This window comes from Mustela nivalis (genome assembly GCF_964662115.1).
Source record: "Mustela nivalis genome assembly, chromosome: 9".
Classification (NCBI taxonomy): Eukaryota; Metazoa; Chordata; class Mammalia; order Carnivora; family Mustelidae; genus Mustela; species Mustela nivalis.
The window spans coordinates 114147298-114163785 of NC_139028.1; the positions used below are offsets into that span (position 1 = coordinate 114147298).

Here is a 16488-nt window from a genome sequence, read left to right on the forward strand (position 1 = left end):
GAAGGCTGGCAGCGCTGGGCCCTGCGCTGCCCCCAGGTTGCCTGGTAGCTGCAGGAGTACAGGGTCTCTGGCCACCTAACTCGCTTCGGGCTTTGGCCCTGGAGACACACTTGCCCCTGGCAATTACCGACTGGCCACTTCCTGGGCCACGCGCACCCCACTGTGGTCATCAGTGGCATTTCCTTTGCTCCCATTGGCTCCCTGCCCTGGGCCCCAACTTGGGGTTGTAGGGCCTTTAGGTTTAATTTATTGGTGGCTTAGAAGAAAGGGCACGTATTTGGAGCCTGGCACCCTGGTTCGGGCGGGGAGGCTGTAATGGCCGGCTATGCGATGGGTATCTTAGGAGTCACTTTCTCAAACAGTGTGTAATAAGCCATGCCCAGCCTTCCGCGGAGCTCTTGTGAGGTCCAGAAGAGTTAAGTGCAGAGAAAATGGTTTCCAAGCACCCCTTCTGTTTCGGAAGCCCATCTCCCCTGTCCAAGTCCCCTGGGATGCCAGAGTGCATGGCAGAAAATCCCTCCTTGAAGAAAGACTGGGACCTGGGTGCTCCCTGGGCCAGACCTGATCTCTCGGATCTCCCCCGAGTGGCGGGATGAGAGCCTTCGGTGGATGCACACAACAGACCCTGGGAGTGGTCCGCTAACATCCCACCTCCTACTCTCTCCTTCCTTAGCCGGAGCTCTGCTTTGCAGCAAAACCATCCATTTGGCCTCTGGGGGACTTGTGGGAGAAGGCAGGGCACCCTCTCTTTCCAGGACACTGAAGTCTGGAGCTTCTGGTCCTCCGGCTGGGCTACGGCTGGCCTGGGCTCTGGGCCCGTGTTGGCTCTGGGCCTGTGACACCCAGGAACAGGTGAAGCCTTTCGCGGCCCTGAAGACCGCAGCTGGGACGGGCACCTGTTGGGTTTGTCCCCTGTTGGACATCCGGCACTGACGGCTGCCTGGCCTCCAGCTGGGAGGGAAGGGCGAGAGGCAGAGGGCCTGAGCCCTGGGTCTGGGGTCCCTCAAACCCACTCAGCTTGATTCCAGTATTCTGTGGCGGCCAGGCCAGGCGCCACCCCAGCAGGTGTGATCACGGAGGGAAGTATCGGGCGGGGCGGTGGCGGACTCAGGAGTGGCTGGGGTGGGGAAGCCTGCAGGGGTGGGGCTGACGGCTCGGAGAGGCCTTCCCAGCAGGCTCAGCTTTCTGTCTCAAATGACCCTTCTGATCACTTCCGGCTACTCCTCTGCTGCCTGGCTTCCCGCAGCCTCTGGCCCCCCCGGCTGAGCAGGGGCCCCCCTGGCCTGGCCCATCCCTGCCTTGGCCCTCTCAGCACTGGTGTCAGACTCTCCCTGGCTATCCCTAGGACGGGCTTCGACCCCGATGTCCCCATCTCCCTGGCCCCCTTTCTCCAACTCCCCGCCTCCCACCTCTGGCTCCCCGCTGCCAAACTCCGGTGTAGCCCCAGGCGAGGCCCCCTGGGTCTCAGGCCGCTCTGCCCTGCGGTAGACAAGGTAACTGGTTGCGGGGAGCCTGTGGGCCAGGGCTCCGGGGGGCAGGCGGTGGTAGCCCTGCTCCTTGTACAGGAACAGGCCAAACGTGTCGGGCTGGGTCACTCGGAACTTGGTGGCACAGAGCTGGTTCAGGGTGGCAATCGAGGCCCCTGGAGGCACAGCCAGGGTCTTGGAGGTGCAGCCACTGCTGGGGTCCTGGTGGGCTACTCGGAGGAGGCACTGTGCAGGAAGACAAGCGAAGCCAGAGCTCAGTCCTGCCTGCTCCGTCTCTGGCTATACAGCTTGAGGTCCCAGGGTAGGCTCTGCAGGGACTGGGCGCGGGGTATAAATCCGGGGGTAGAACTGAGTGACGAAAGCTTTTTGGATAAAGGGAGCTGCGGAAAGGTGAGGTCTGCCTTGGCTGGTGGGTTAGGGCTGCAGGCCGGCAGCGGCAAGGATGGCCCCAGCGGCTGTCCAGCGCCTGCCAGCCCCCCTCGGGGCCTCCCCGGGCCCAAGCGCCCGTCCTGCATTCGCTCCTCTCATCCACACATCGGCCCCAGGAGCCACTTCCCGTTGCCTCCGCTTATAGGTGAGGATAGCCAGGCACACAGCGGCTATGTAAGGTGCCCCACGCCTGCAAACAGAAAGTAGCTGAGGCAGGATGTGAAGCCGACATCTGGCTTCAGGGTCTAAAGTCCTCACCGAGGCTGGGGAGGGTCCCTGGGCTGGATGGAGAGGAGGCTGCGGGGAGCCTGGGCGGGGAGCCTCACTCCGGGGGAGGGCAGAGCCCCACGGAGTCGGGGGTCAACGCTAGAAGCCAGGATTTGGGGTGTGAGTTTGCCCCCTGCGTCCCTTTCCCCCTCCGTGTCCCGTCTCTGTTTCCTCATCTGTAAAATGGGATAATAATGGTCCTAAGGCCGAGTTTCTTTGAAGCGGCAGGGCTGAGCCCCTAGAGCACACAGAACGTGCCCTCTCGAGGAAGGCGAGGCGTGGAGTCCGCACAGGGGGCTGCTTCTCTCCCCTGCTGGGTCTCTCTAGGAAAAGGAGGGGACCGCGCAGAATAATGCCAGAACCCCGACGCCACCCCCACTGCGCCCCTGGCCGGGGCAGTTCAGGCGACTGACGGGGAGGCCCCGTACCTGGAGGCTGTGGGTGGCCGGCAGGCGGCGCTGCTCCCAGAGGCTGAGGGAGCGCTGCAGCTCCTGTGAGGGGCTCAAGGGCGCGGTGCGGGCCTGGTCCAGGCCACTCAGCAGGGCCAGGCTGGCGGAGAGGCTGGTCAGGTAGTAACCGCCTGGGACACAAGGGGAAGAATGCAGCTCGGGCTGAGGACAGGTGATGCTTTGCCATGCCCCCGCCCCGCCACCTTCCTGGGGGCTATGCAGCCCCTAAGCGGCCCAGTCCCCCCCACACCCAGGGCGGTGGCGCGCGGAGGGGCTCCCTCACCCTCTCCGGTGAGCAGGGTGGGCTCCAGCAGCTCCGACATGTACTCAGCTTCCAGCAGCAGCTCGGGAAGGTCGCACTGGGCCAGGACAAGGCTCAGCAGCGGGAGGAACTCATCTGCCCCCGCGGCCTCCCCTGTGGGGCAGCAGAGAAGGAAGCTTCAGACTCTGCTCGGGCCCCAGGGTTGGTGTCCACCCCGTGTCTCGGACAGTGACCCTCCCCTCCCACCTGCCGGGCCTTGGGGGAGGCGGTCTCTACGGTGACCACAGACGGGAGCGGGGGGGGGGGGAGCGGAGAGCCTGGGGAGGACACTCTATACTCTCTGGGCCTCAGTTGCACCGTTTGTGGAAGGTTGGGCCCATTTCCCAGTCTGCCGCACCAGTATGGGATCTCTGGGGGGCCTGCCTCTGACCGGGCAGGGGCCGCTGGGCAGCAGAAGGAGGGGGCGTACCCGCTTCGGTCCTCAGCGCTGTGTAGAGCAGCTTGCAGGCCTGCAGGAGCCGCTTGACCTGGGCGCTGGGCGAGTAGGCCCGGAGCAGCTGCAGCAGCTTGTGGCGAACCTGCTCCACCTCGGCCGGGGAGGGCAGGCTCACGTGGGCCCCAAAGGCTCCGGAGCCCTGGGCCCGGGCCAGGCGCAGGCCTTCGGCCAGGCGGCCCAGGGAGCCATTGGCGGAGAGCCGGCGCCGCAGGCGGGCCGCCAGGATGGGCCGGAGAGGCTTGAGCACGGAGCGATGCAGCGACTTCTCCAAGGCATGTTCTGCAGGGGAGAGGCGGGCAGGGTCAGGGGAACTGGGGCGCCCGTGGAGGGGGGCTGTAGGCAGGGAGGGATGCAAGTTGGGGGGAATCTCCGTGAGACAGGAGAAGAGCCGGAGAGAGGTGGGGAGCAGAAAGAACTAGCGCTCCGGAGAGCCCAGCAGAGCGCCCCGGGTCTCACCCAGTCTCTCAGGAGGCAGCAGCTTCTCAGGGCCCAGCTCCGCGCTCAGCATGGCCCGTGCCCGGGTTAGTGCCTCTCGGACGCCCTGCAGCTCCCGGGGTGCAGGGCCAGCCCGCACCTGGGTCAGTAGGTCCTGTACCAGCTGGCCCACAGCCGTGTGTCGGTCCTGCACCAGGGCCGCGGCGGCCCGGCCCACCTGCCGCTCGGGCGCCAGCAGGGAGCAGAAGGCTGCGCTCATGGACCGAAGCAGGGGCCGCCGGCGGCCCAGGCCAGGGGAGGTCGCTGGGCTTCCCTGGGACCCCGGCGCCCCCTCCTCTTCTGAACTGCTGGGAGAGCCACAGTCTACCTCCTGGAGGGAGGGCAGAGGTGGGAGGCTGGGCCTGGGGCCCCCTGGCACACGGTACCCCACTGAGCTCTCCCTTTGCAGAAGCTGGTGAGGGGGGAAGCTTTCTGTCTGGCTGGGGGCTGCACCTGGCAGCACGGGGACCGGGGGAGGTGGCACGGCAGGTGGTGACAGAGGGCTGGAGGTCTCGGTGGACACACGCACTTTGAAGCTCCTCTTGAATTTTTCCCGCTTGGTGGGGCCCAGGTCCCCTGGGAACAGGGGATTGAAGAAGCACAGGGCGGCTCCCGTGCCCTGGTCCAGCTCTTGTGGGGACCGGGGCTTCAGCCGGGGCAGCAGCTGGCCTTCAGACGGGCCCGGCTGGGCCTTGGTGTTGAGGGAGGAGCTCCAGAACTCTAGGGAGGAGAAACCAGTTGGGGTGTCAGGTGCCCAAAAGAAGGCACAGGCTCAGGCCATGTGCCCGCGTGCCTTCACTTTGTTTCTTGCCCTCAGCTTGTCCATCGGTGCAATGGGAAGCTGAAGAGCCCTTACCAATGCCCAGATGGGAGATGGCTTCCAGTTCCTTGTGGGTGGCTGCCTGGCAGATGGCTCTGGGGAGCTGGAGCGGGAGGAGGAGGATGTCCCTGGGGCCAGAGAGGGAAACAGAAAGCCAGGGGTGAGGGGATGCTCAGGGCTCTGGGGGCTGACAGGACCTGCAGGGCTTGGGAAAACAGACTGTCCCAGGGAGCCGGGACCAGAGGACACCAGGCACCCTGCGGCCAGGCTCACCGGCTGTGGCAGTAGGCGCAGATGAGCTGGACCAGGTCTGGGAACATGAGCTCTGAGCCCTCCAAGGAGACGCCTGAGAGATGGGAAGTGTGGTTGTTCTCTGGGAAACACCCCTGCGCCCGGCCCTGACTGCTTCCAGCCCCTTCCCCCCAGGCCAGTCCAGCTCACCCTCAGGGCTCTCCTGGATGTAGTGGCTGGAGACAAAGGAGGGGCCACTGGCTTCGGGCAGCCGCACGCACAGGGCTTGGCACCCGCGAGTGTTGGATTTCCGCACCAGAAACGTCTGCAAAGGGACAGGGGTCCGGGGCTCAGAACCTCTGCCTCTGGCCTCTCTCTCTCTCTCCCCCGGCAACCGCCCCCCCCCCACCGGCCAGTCCGGATTCAGGGCCATGACTCACCCCGGGGGGCTCAGTCCTCAGCACGTGCAGCGCGGCCGCGGCGTTGGCCCGCAGCTGCAGCCACACCGGCCGCGTGAGCAGCAGGCGCTCCCGCAGGCTCACGCTGCGCCCCGGCCGCCGGGGCCCGCCCGCCGGCCGCCCGCCGGCTCCAGGCACGTCGTAGGGGGGGTCCTCCACGGGCCTAGGGGTGGGCGGCAGACTTGAGGGGGTGGCGGGGGTGGCAGGCGGTGGGGCCCTTGCTCCGTCCTCTCCCCCTCCTGGGCCCTGGGGCAGGCCCTGCTCTGCCACCCCTCCCCTGCCCCACCAGGCTGCCCTTCCAACTTCACGAACTTTTCTCTCTCCGGGCGCCCAGGTGCGAGGTTGGACAGGCCGGGGGCTCCGAGAGGCCCAGCTCCTGGCTCCCCGGGGCTTTCCATGGCTGAGAGCGCCTTGGGTCTCTCGCGCTTTCTCCCAGGACTCTGAAAGAGAATCCAGCCCCCGAGGCAGGAGCGCTCACATTCCCGGCGGTGAGTAACACTTCCTGAGGGCGGTTCACCCTGTCACGCCCCGCCAGTTAACTCTTGGGTGTCCACTCGGCCTGGGCCAAGCCCGGAATCCTCAGTTCTGGGCCCGTCTCAGGGGCCAGGGATCCCATCCGTGCAAGCGCCACTCCGAGAGCCCCAGCTGCGGGGCCAGCCCCCGCCCCACGGTGCGCCCGGAAGCCTTACCGGCCTCCTCAAAGCACACGAGCAAGCGGGAAGGGGTTAAGCAGGGCCCATCTGGGCCCCCACAAGCCCAAGTTTACCCCCCCACACACCCCCGCACCTTTAAGTCTGCTGGTCAATTGCTCATCTGTGCGAGGCCCTGGGGTCAGCGGGGGTGGGGGGGGCACCCCCTACTAGCCCCGGATGACTCATTCCTGAGCCTACCTTGGGTGTTGGGACTTCAGGTTGCCATGGAGAGAGGATGCTGTGTCTCCATGGAAACTAACCCCCTTGCTTAACTGAGGTTCTGGGGGTGGTTCTAACACTCGGTGCTCAACGGGGGGAGCTTGGCTGTGAGGTCGTCAGCGCCCCGTGCCAGCTGCCTCGTACACGTGCAGGCCCCCCCAGCCTGCCTTACCGACCTGCCAAGTGACTGGGGCAGGCGCAGACATGACCCAGTCTCCAAGCACAGGCGGGGACACATGGTCTGCCTGTGCCACATGTTGCTTCAAACTTTGCTCAGGAGTGTCGTTCAGCCAGGGCTCACTCCCAGCCCCCTGGGAGGTGTGGTGGGCGAGTCCCCCCTTCCCTCCCTCTGCCCTAACTCAAGAGTAGGTTGGCTCCTGCCTGGTAGTGAGGGGAGCTACCGGGGACTCCAGGAAGAGCCCGCCTGACTCAGGCACTCCCTGGGGGAGCCCTGATTCTCTTGCAAGGTAAATCAGACACACACAGCTCATACCGAGGTCCCAGGAAAGGTTTTAATTCCAGTCCCTGACATCTGGGAGACACCAAGAACCTCCTTGAGAAGACCTGGGGAACATGCCTTCTCACCTCCAACAGTAGCCAGAAAAGACAGGCCCCCAAAATATGATGTCTGGCTCAGAGTTCCCACGAAATGGGGCCCAGCTCACTGGCTCAGTGACTGGTCCAAGGTCAGCAGGAAGGATGCTGCTTTGGTGTAAGAGGAGCCCCACCTGCCCTCTGGGAGGGGGCGCCGGTGCACGCGCTGGGGACGGAGGAGACAGTCTGGCCTGGCTAGGGCAGCTCTGGGCCACAGCTGTGCAGGCCCCCCGAGGAGGGCAGAGGAGTCCGGACCAGTGGTGGCTGGAGGGGAAGATCCACCAGCAGTACCGGGGAGCTGGCTGGCCAGACCCTGTCAGTCTGCCTTCTCACAGCAGGAAAATGTGGATCCTGGCTTTGCGGCCAGTTGCTCCAAGGGGCCCCCTGGCTCTGAATGGCAAGGTCACGGTCCTGAGGAAATGCCAAAAGCGGAGAGCACTGCAGGTGACAAGCTGAACCAAGAGGGGACACCACTGCCTGTCGGGGCTGAGAGGCCGGCCTCGGGGTGGCCCAGGGCAGCTCCACAGCCCTCAGCATGGGCCCAGCATTCCTGCGCCCCCTACCCAGGCCTGGTTGGGGGGGAAGCTTCATCCCCCGGCCCTACCGACCTAGAGATTCTCTATCGCCATCCCGGCTCTGGCTGCCCAAACCCCCAAACGCCAACCATTCTAACGGGGGCCACCGATCGGACATAACCCTTGTCTCTCTCTGGGCTCTTTCCGAGGATGCTGGGCTGGGGGCGGGGGCAGGAGGAGGAACAACCCCTGTGGGTCTTACCGTCTGCTTTTCTCTTCTGAGGGGACACAGCTGCTCTAGCCTGGGTGGGTAAGAAGAAAAGCGCCCCCTGAGAGCCTGCCTCCAGCTTGGCAAGCACCCTCTTCCACATTAGTTTCTCTGGGGTAGGGGCGCTGCTGGGTCGGTGCCTCCCATCCCATCAAAACCTGCCCCCGAAGGAGAAAGGGGCTGACACAGATTGAAAGGTCCCTCCTATGGGAAGTCTCAGGCCAGCACCTGGGTTAAGCCATCAGTCGGTTAAGCCTCAAGGTTTCAGCTCAGTAGGATCAAGGGCTCGAGCCCCACATCGGGCTCTGTTAGGCATGACGCCTGCTTGGGAGTCTCTCTCTCCCTCTGCACTCCCCCCCCCCCCACCACACCATTCGCACGTGCAAACACATTCTCTCCCTCTCTGTCTAAGAAAGGCCAATGCCAGGGAACCTGGGCTGAAGGTAGGAGGTGCTGAGGGCGAGCAGGGCTCCCAGGCCCTCAGGAAGCCCAGGTGTGGTGAGACCGCAGGGACCAAAGCTGGTGTCAGGGATGGGGACCCGTGCGGGGAAGCAGGGGCCCTGGCCGCACCTTTTTGATAGCCGTCCAGTCCTCCAGGATGTCGATCTCCTGCAGCATGTACACAATGTAAGGACCTGTGACAGCGGTCAAGGAAGCAAGAAGCCGGGTGGAGGGAACAGGTGTCACAGCGGGGAGGGGGCTGAGGACCCCGGTGGGAGCTCAGGTTCTGCCTCCCACCTCTTGGCTCCCAGGTTCCTAAGGCTGGGCCTGTTGTGGCCTCTTCACAAGTCTGTGAGCGGGAACTAAGCCTCACCCCACCTCCCCTCTGCTCCCCCTGCATCGTCTCTCCAGTGTAAAGGTCAGGAGGTGAAAACCCAGCCCAGCCACGCAGGGAACTTGCTCCTTCGATTCCCTGTCCCTTCCTGTCCCTTCTACACACACAAACCTCAGTCCCTTCCATCCGGGAATCAACCCTCCGGTGCTCTCCACTCCCCCGACTCCCACTCCCCCCGGGCTCTGTACCTGATGTCCCCACGCCCTTGCCCCCCATTCACCCCTCAAGTCCTTGCAGCCTGGATGCTTCCCTCCCTGCCTGATGCGACAGCCATCACCAGGCGGCCGGGTCCCGAGCGTCTGATGGCCGGAGTACCCGGGCGTGGGGTGGAGGGCGTGCAGATTCTGTTCTGCATGTGCCGGACGCTGCCAGGAGGGATGAGGGCTCAGCAGGCCCCGGGCTGCAGCGGCGGGCAGGGGGCAACTGTGTATGGGATGAGGGTGTCCCGGGTTAGGACGCAGGGGTGCAGAAGACAGAGAAGCTATCGCCATTGCGAGGAAACCAGGAGAGGCTTCACAGAGGAGGTGAGGCAAGCCGTGACCAGGCACAGACAGGCAGCACGACTTTCTGAGAAGCGGGTGGAAAGTGAGAGCAGGCGGGGGAGGCACGTGGCAATGGCAAAGTCTGCGACCTGCCCGGGCTGGTGTGGGAAAGCCAGAAGAGCCTCCAAGGAGACTTCGCTCAGGAAGCTAAGGGACTCCGTGAGGGGGCACTGCTCTTTCTCTATGGTCCGCACAGCGCGGCTGAGACCCAGGGCCTTAGAAAACTCCCAACAGCGGGAGTCAGCTCATGTGTGGGGCGTGACTCCGCCTTCCACGAGCTTCCACCCCCTCCCGGGGCTGGAGCTAACCCCAGTGATGTCAGACTCAGGCCGCCGTCAGGGGAAGGATACCAGAGACGAGAGGAGCCTTCTTCCTCTTGCTGGCCGGCAGGGAGTCCCAGGTCTTTGTGCTGCTTCGGGCGTGCAGTCTGTCGTCCCACCACTCTGGGCCCCCAAAAGCCAGAGTCAGGATCAAGGTGCTGGTCCGCCCAGGACACCCTGCCCTCCCAGGTTGGTGGAGAGAGCCAGGGACGGGGCGGGGGGGGCGGTTTAGAAGCGGAGGTCAGGGCCCGAGGACAGCATGGCTGTGCGAGCCTGGGGGCCGGGGGGCACTGTACGTCTGTCCGACCAGTTCTTCATCTGTTCAGTGGGTGCTGCCCAATGACCACTATGGCCTCCCTAGGACCCCCCCATGAACACAGGTGCTGCGGACATAGGGGGACCCTGTGGCTGTTGTAGGTGTGGGGGTGTCAGAACGACACCTCCTGTTCTAGAAAGAGAGCAGGGGCCAGAGCGGGCGGGGGGGGTGGCCCACTCTTGCTGAGCCTCCCTGGTGCACCAGGCACTGGGCAGGGTCCTTTCTGTGCCTGGTTCCGTTCGGGCCACACGGTGAGCCCATGAAGCAAGCTCTCTGGCATGCTCCCCGCTCCCTGGGCAGGCAGAGCAGGGGTGCGGCGGGGAGGGCAGCCTCACCGGAGCTGAGGTCCAGGCTCTGGCGGTCCTCCTCCAGCCTCTGGATCCGCTCCTGCAGCTCCCCCTGCAGCGTGTCGTACAGCAGCAGCTTCTCACTCTGGAAGGGCTGGGGCCGCTCAGGCTCATGGGGCGGTGGGGACAAGCCACTTCCGCTGTCCCCCAACCCCCCCACCCTCCACCCGGGCACATTCACCTCCAGGTGCTGTCTGGCTCCCTGCAGCTCACACTCGTACTTGTTCCGGATCACGTCCAGACAGAAGCCCTTGTAGATCCCTACAGCGGGGAAGGGAGACGGGAAGTGCGCCTTGGCCAGGGACCTGGGTGTCCCAGATAGGAAGCCAGGAGCTGGGCCTGGCAGGGAAGGGAAGAGCGGGGAGCAGAGAGCCCTGGGCTCCGGCAGAGGCAGAGAGGGGAGGCCCGGGGACCGCCCCAGCGCACAGGACGGCCCACAGACCTGCCACCTGAATGCGGATCTTGAGGCTCCGCTGCAGGCCCCCCAGAGGCTCTGTGTACTCAGGAGCCCGCTCAGCCCCGACTTCCTCCAGCCGCGCCCTCAGCTGACTCAGCCGCTCCCTGAACAACCTGGGAGGGAAGAGGCAGAGCATGTGTGTCCCTCAAGCACGTGGCCGGTCCCCCTCGGCAGGTCCTCAGATGCCCCTGCCCCGCACTGGCCCGCTGCCTCCGCGCCCCCGCGCCCAGGGTGCCCCTGGAGACACAGGCCCAGACACCCCACGCTCACTTCTCCTTTAGCTCCGAGAACTGCTTCTCCAGGTCCAGCATCTCGTTGACACACTCGCTGCGACGCCGCTCGTAGTCCTCATCGTCCATCTCTGGGACAAGAGGCCGGTCAGCGCTGGCTGCTGAGGAGCGGGCGGGCCCGCGGGGGTGCGCGGGGGGCACGCGGAGGGGGGCCTCACCTGAGCTCTCCTCGTCGGACTCCGTCTGGCTGCCGCTGCGCTCCTCCCCGCTCTCTTCCTCCTCCCCGTTCATCTCGGCAGCCGAGTCACCCTCTGCTTCCATCTCTTCTGTGTCTTTGCTCGGAGGCTGGACGGGCATCTGGGCTCTGGGAGGAGGGGAGCCATCGCCTATCGTGAGCAGGAAGTGGCCATGCGGGGAGTCAAGCCAAGCCCCGTGCGCACATCTCCCTGAGGCCTGGGAACCATGGAAATGCTCACGTCCTGGGACGTTATTGCTGATCCCAGGGTGGGGAATGCTCGCCAAGGCGATGGTCTTTAAGATGGGAAACACCAAGGGTGGGGTCCCCACTGCCTCGGGGACTGGACACACACTTGTGATTGGGGCGTTTAAGGCCCCACACAGACTTGAGGACTGGGGCAGCTCCTTGACTCCACCATCTCATAGTCAACCCTCAAGTACACCCTTCCAACTTCCTCTCCACCCCTTCCTGTTGCTCGTCCCCTGGGAAGGCCCTCCACTTCTCTTCCCGAGAACATTCTGCCATTCCCTTCCCATCTCCCTGAGCTCTGGGTCACCCCCCATGTCCTTCTCTTTTCTCTGGAGCCTCAGGCTACCAGCACCCCCACCTCCACTGTTTCTCCAACGCTCCAACTCCTGCCCACAAAACTTTAGAGGTATTTAGAAATAGCAGAAACGCAAAACCTTGCCCCATTCCATTTAACTACCCCCCATTTCCCACCTCCCAGCTACGCTTTTCAAGGCTCTGGTTGTTCCCACCCTTTCATCTCCCAGATGTTCCGTTCCATTTCTCTATCGTCACCCTCGGCTGATGGGAGTCCTATGGCAGCAGATAACCTTCTGGCGCCCAATGCCAGTATTTTTTCCTGCTTCCCTTAGTTGAACACTATTAGTCACTCTTTCTTTCTTTCTTTTTTTATAGATTTTATTTATTTACTTGACAGAGAGAGCGATCACAAGCAGGCAAAGAGGCAAGCAAAGAGAAAGAGAGAGAGAGAGAGAGAGAGAGAAGAGGAAGCAGGCTCCTTGCTGAGCAGAGCCCGATTCGGGGCTCGATCCCAGGACCCTGGGATCATGACCTGAGCCGAAGGCAGAGGCTTTAACCCACAGAGTCACCCAGGCACCTCTATTAGTCATTCTTTCTTTTATATACTCATCTAAGATTTATTAAATACCTAACACATGCCAGGTTCCTTCAGACAGTACAGGAGATGCTGGGCACGACGGGGCATGACAGGGCAGAGCCAGTCTCTGACTTCAAGGAATTTACAGCTTCCTGGGAGAGGCAGAGCAGCGGACAGTGGTGTGAGAAGGGCTAAGACGGGGGCGGGGGGGGGTATCTGGGAGAGGCGTCTAACTGGAACCCGGAGCTTGCTCCAACAGTGAAGGTTTGCAGAGGGAGATCCTTGCCGCAGCATCACCATGGAGAGCTCAGACAGAGGACTGGAGATGGCTGGGGAGGGAACATTCCAAGCAGAGTGAACAGTGTGTGCACAGACTCCAAAATGAGAGAAGGGGCACATGAGTCTAAGCCTCAGAGAGAAATGTGGGCGGCAGATATCTGTCACTGGCATATAGAGAGTTCTTCAGGCCATGGGAGAGGCCAGTGGAACCAGCAGGGCAGAATGTGTGGAGTGAGAAGAGGTCCAGGATGGACTCCCAGGGCCACCAAAGGGGCAGGTGATGAAAGCCCAGCAAAGGAGAAGGAAATTAGTAAGAGGCGGAAGAAGAGAAACTCAGTCGTGGGGAGAAATAACTTCAGACGGAAGGACTGTGACTGTGCCAAATGCTGCCAAGAGATCATTTAAGAGGAAGACTAAATGGTCCTGCCAATAGTTAATCTCTCCACATACCGGAGGCTTGATTTCACTGCGATGCTCTTCCAACCTCTCTGGGTCCAGTTCTGTAGACCTTTAGATCAGTGTAAATGCCGCTCCCTCCAGGAAGCCCTATGTGTTTACATTTCCTCTCTAATTGCCCGTTTTCCATTTGTCTGCCTAACCCGGCTGTAGGCCTCTCCTGCACAGCCTCTCCTGCCGATGTGCTGCCACAAATACAAACGAAACAAAGCACTTTTTCAGGCAGGCTTTGTACTTCTTGGTTGCCCCAGGACCCTGCAGTGGTTGCAAACCTGAAGTATTCTGTTAACTCTTCTTAACGAGTTACGTAAAATAACTGGCTCAAGGCGCGGCTTAGTCGCATTCCTCAAGGGTTTCACAGCTGATCTGAATCTGACCTGAAAACCTCAGTTCTCCAAACCAGCCTCATTTTTCCCCGTTCTCAAGGCTGAGTTCCTGCAGTTTGGCCAATTTGCAATTCCTCTTCATTGTTAAATACATATTTACTTTTGTCTCCAGATGTCTCTAACTCTACTGAGTGAGCAAAATTAAATCACAACCTCCCCTCCTTACCCCGGGCGCAAAAGGAGGATAAACACCGCTACTCCGAGTGTTGTCAAGATCGCAAGGGGTAAAGGGTGGAAAAGGAAATTGTAAGGCGCGGAACATAGGCAATTTATGTTTTTAGAAAGTGAGCATTTCCAGGGCAGACCTCCACGGAAGGCCGCTTCTTCTCCCTAGAGAAAGCCAATCCAGACCCCTACGCGCCGCGGGGCCGCGCGGCAGGACCCTCCCGCCCCGTTTCATTCCCGTCCGCGCCGGCGCCGCGGGCGGGGGAGTCACTGGCTCTTCGGCGGCCAGCAGCGGGCCCGCGGCGCCGCACGCGTCCGGCCGGTTAAGTGTCCGCTTCGGCCCTCCCTGGGCCAGCTCCGACCGACTGGCCAGAGACGCCGAACTAGGTGCCCTGAGGAGCATTACGCACCGCGGGGAAGGGGCCTCCGGGTTGACGTCGGAAACTCCCTGAGAGGTGCCCGCGGCTGCCGGGCTCCCGGAAACGTCGCGCCCTCCTCTCGGCTCCGGGAGGCGGGGCCCGCCGCACTTCCGCATACGTTATCAGGAGGCGCCCGAGGCCGAGCTCACAATTGGACAGCTGGGGCGAGGCATGCTGGGATACCGCGGGGTCGGTCTCCATAGCAACCGGCCGACATTCAAGCAGGCCTTCAGCCGCCGCGCGAGACCCTTGTGGTTTCCTTGCTTTGCGGTCGGCGCCCCTTGGGCCGCAGCTCGTCCCCCCCTTCCCCCACTCTGGTCCCCCCATCCCTCGCGTGGAAGGGAAGAAGCCACGACCCCACGCCCTGCCCGCCGGGTTCAGGAGAGTCATGGAGCCAGCCGTAGGTGTGAACACTCGTTTATTTACACATGGTCGGTGGTAGGCAAATAACCCAGCCCAGCCTATTCGAGGGCACAGATCGGGCAGAGAACCTGCAGACCCTTTCTCCAGAGCTCCCGAGGGCGGAGGCGGCTGGAAGAATCAGGAAGTTTAGGATTCTGCCCAAAAGCTAAGAACTAAATTCAGTGCCTTCACCTGATTTCTTCCCCAAAAAGTCCATTTTGTTAAGTACTCAGACGTCTCAGTTCTGCCCCATTCATACTTTTCACTCTCCTACTGCCCACCCACCCCAGATTGTTAATAATAATAATAACAATAATACTGTAATAATATTAATAATACTTCACATTTGTACGAAGCTTACAGAATGGTTCACATATATAGCATCTCATCTGAGCCTCCCGACAGTTCTGTGAGGTAGGTGTGCTCACCTCCCTTTTTACAGACGGGATAACTGAGGCTCAGAGAGGAAGTGGGATTTGCTCAAGGCCACACAGCTAGTTAGTGGTAAAGCCAGGACTTGATCCCAGCACCCCGTATTCAAGTCCAGTGTTCCAACATCACAGCTACCACTGTAAAGTGGAGTGACATTTCTTCCCCCTGTCAGGCCTGAGGGACGGCCTAAGGAGGGAAGAGGCTGAGACTTCTCTGACTAGGGGAGAGAAAGGCTCAGCAGTGACGAGGGGAGTCGGGGTACTTGGCCTTCAACTCCTGTTTGAACTGGCGGTAAAGGATCTTATTGTGCTGATTTTCGGCCTCCTTTTGGGGATGGAACTTCAAAGCTTCCTTGAAGCCCTTATGAACCAGGAAACCTTCGTTGAGCACCTCGAAATCAAATCCTGCCACGTGCAGCTCACAGGCCTGTTGGGGGAGAGACAGGTCAGTGAAGCTGGAGACTGCTGGGGCCGCCACTGACCTCCCTAAAGCCCCTCTCCAGCTTTCCCACTCCTCCGGAGACATCCTGGGTCCTCCACACCATCCAACCACTTCGTGAACTATGACTGTCCCGCCTCATTGCCTCCTTTCCGTCCAGGACCACTTATAGCTCCCAGAGCCCACCACTCCTCCTGCCCCATGTCCCCTGCCCTCTCCCTTTGGGCACCTGGCTGATCCGATTGAAGCCATACTGGCGAAAGCGCTCGTCGAAAGTGGGCACCTTGCCTCCGGCCACGTAGAATGGTTCCCAGGGGTCCTGCCAGGGCACCACATAGGCAGGCCTCAGCAAGCTCTCTTCTGGCAGGTTGACCCAGCGGGAGTAGTTGGTGGGCGCCTGGCAGGGCGTGCACAGCCCATAATAGAAGGGCCGCACCTCGCCCACTTGGTAGAGCTGCAACAGCTCGTTCTTGTTCGTGGGCATGCGGCGGGCTCGGCGGATCTCGAAGGCGGGCACCACCAGTGCTGTGCCCGCCCACTGCTTGCTCTGATCCAGCATTTCCCGGAGGCCCCTCCACAGCCCCTCACTGGGCACCATGTCCACATCGATTACCAGGGCATAGTTGGCCCCTTCCCGAGCCAGATTCCTCAGCAGGTTATTGGGATAGGAGACATTGGTGCCCAGCGCATAGTTGATCCCGGGCTGGGCCACCCTGGCTAGCTTGTCAAAGACCTCCTGGCAGGACCGCAGCAGGGCAAACTCCCCCGGCTCCCGGGGATCAGGCACAGCGGCCTCATAGCGCGAGGGGCACACAAGGTGCATGGCGACCCGGGCGCGCATATCGGGGCAGTGGCTACTCAGCGCGTAGGTCAGCACCGTGGCTAGCTGCGCCTCCTCCTTGGTGGCCGCGAACACCGACACGGAGAGCGGGCCCTCCCAGCGCTCCAACAGGCCCGACAGGTGCAGCAGGTTGTCCACGCTGGCGTGCGTGGCCAGGATCACATCATTGGGGTCCATGGTGGTCTTCAGTAGGCCCCTATAGACGCGGTAGTCGCCACTGGCGTCCAGGACGCCCCCAGAGGCCAGAGCGGTGCGGAGCTGCGCCTTGACCTGGTCCACGGACCGCGGGGACGGGGGAAAGAACTCGAAATACTGGTCTTGCTCCTCCTGCCCATGTAGCCCGGACAACAGCGACAGGTAGAGCAGCTGCAGCATCGCCACCAGCATCAGCGCGGCCAGAAGCAGCTGGTAGAAGGCGCACCGGATGGCGTAGGACATCTGCATGGCTCTCGGGGCTCCAGGGCGCGCAGCGGGGACCACCGGGCCGCAGCCTTTGCCAGCCGCCGCAAGCCCGGATTTACCGCAGCCTGCCGAGCGCAGCCGAAGCGAGCCGAGGCGAGCCGAGCCCCGCGCAGCTTCCCCGCCGGAGAGGGCCTTGGGG

General features: G+C 62.4%; 3 protein-coding genes across 16 annotated transcripts; all 3 read right to left on the reverse strand.

Moving 5' to 3' along the window:
* Positions 1-350: 350 nt before the first annotated feature.
* Positions 351-6165, reverse strand: RIN1 (Ras and Rab interactor 1). Of its 2 annotated transcripts, none has more exons than XM_082682736.1 (10): positions 5686-6153; positions 5356-5536; positions 5126-5240; positions 4958-5030; positions 4721-4812; positions 3847-4584; positions 3364-3669; positions 2916-3047; positions 2612-2763; positions 351-1712 (listed from the first exon to the last, which is right to left on the reverse strand). In XM_082682736.1, the coding sequence occupies exons 1-10, from the start codon at positions 5769-5771 to the stop codon at positions 1218-1220; spliced, it is 2370 nt and encodes a 789-aa protein (XP_082538862.1). In that variant the 5' UTR covers positions 5772-6153; the 3' UTR covers positions 351-1217. The 2 variants fall into 2 exon arrangements, with proteins under 2 accessions (XP_082538862.1, XP_082538863.1); XM_082682737.1 differs by lacking the exon at positions 351-1712 and adding an exon at positions 1775-2106 and having other exon boundaries at positions 5686-6165.
* A 609-nt stretch (positions 6166-6774) lies between these two features.
* BRMS1 (BRMS1 transcriptional repressor and anoikis regulator) lies at positions 6775-13880 on the reverse strand. 13 transcript variants are annotated; one of them, XM_082682747.1, is made up of 11 exons: positions 13766-13868; positions 12799-12989; positions 10927-11072; positions 10749-10839; positions 10464-10591; positions 10203-10282; positions 10010-10106; positions 9389-9481; positions 8232-8296; positions 7656-7695; positions 6775-7289 (listed from the first exon to the last, which is right to left on the reverse strand). In XM_082682747.1, exons 3-11 carry the CDS (start codon positions 11063-11065, stop codon positions 7282-7284), a joined length of 741 nt encoding a protein of 246 aa, XP_082538873.1. In that variant the 5' UTR covers positions 11066-11072; positions 12799-12989; positions 13766-13868; the 3' UTR covers positions 6775-7281. The 13 variants fall into 13 exon arrangements, with proteins under 13 accessions (XP_082538873.1, XP_082538866.1, XP_082538869.1 ...); XM_082682740.1 differs by having other exon boundaries at positions 8232-8270; positions 13766-13846; XM_082682743.1 differs by having other exon boundaries at positions 6775-7330; positions 13766-13846.
* A 295-nt stretch (positions 13881-14175) lies between these two features.
* B4GAT1 (beta-1,4-glucuronyltransferase 1) lies at positions 14176-16488 on the reverse strand. Its single transcript, XM_082682794.1, has 2 exons — positions 15276-16488; positions 14176-15034 (listed from the first exon to the last, which is right to left on the reverse strand). Exons 1-2 carry the CDS (start codon positions 16329-16331, stop codon positions 14843-14845), a joined length of 1248 nt encoding a protein of 415 aa, XP_082538920.1. The 5' UTR covers positions 16332-16488; the 3' UTR covers positions 14176-14842.

Excerpts from the sequence above, each read along its gene's own strand:
- RIN1 (XM_082682736.1), bottom strand. The coding sequence starts at position 5,771 with ATGGAAAGCCCCGGGGAGCCAGGAGCTGGGCCTCTCGGAGCCCCCGGC. Across the intron at positions 5,241-5,355 it reads TGAGGACTGAGCCCCCCGGG|ACGTTTCTGGTGCGGAAATC; the intron begins GTGAGTCATGGC and ends GTCCCTTTGCAG. Across the intron at positions 3,048-3,363 it reads AGCGCTGAGGACCGAAGCGG|GGGAGGCCGCGGGGGCAGAT; the intron begins GTACGCCCCCTC and ends GCTGCCCCACAG.
- BRMS1 (XM_082682741.1), bottom strand. The coding sequence starts at position 11,065 with ATGCCCGTCCAGCCTCCGAGCAAAGACACAGAAGAGATGGAAGCAGAG. Across the intron at positions 10,840-10,926 it reads GTCCGACGAGGAGAGCTCAG|AGATGGACGATGAGGACTAC; the intron begins GTGAGGCCCCCC and ends CTCTTGTCCCAG. Across the intron at positions 10,283-10,463 it reads GATCCGCATTCAGGTGGCAG|GGATCTACAAGGGCTTCTGT; the intron begins GTCTGTGGGCCG and ends TCCCCGCTGTAG.
- B4GAT1 (XM_082682794.1), bottom strand. The coding sequence starts at position 16,331 with ATGCAGATGTCCTACGCCATCCGGTGCGCCTTCTACCAGCTGCTTCTG. Across the intron at positions 15,035-15,275 it reads GCTTCAATCGGATCAGCCAG|GCCTGTGAGCTGCACGTGGC; the intron begins GTGCCCAAAGGG and ends CTCCCCCAACAG.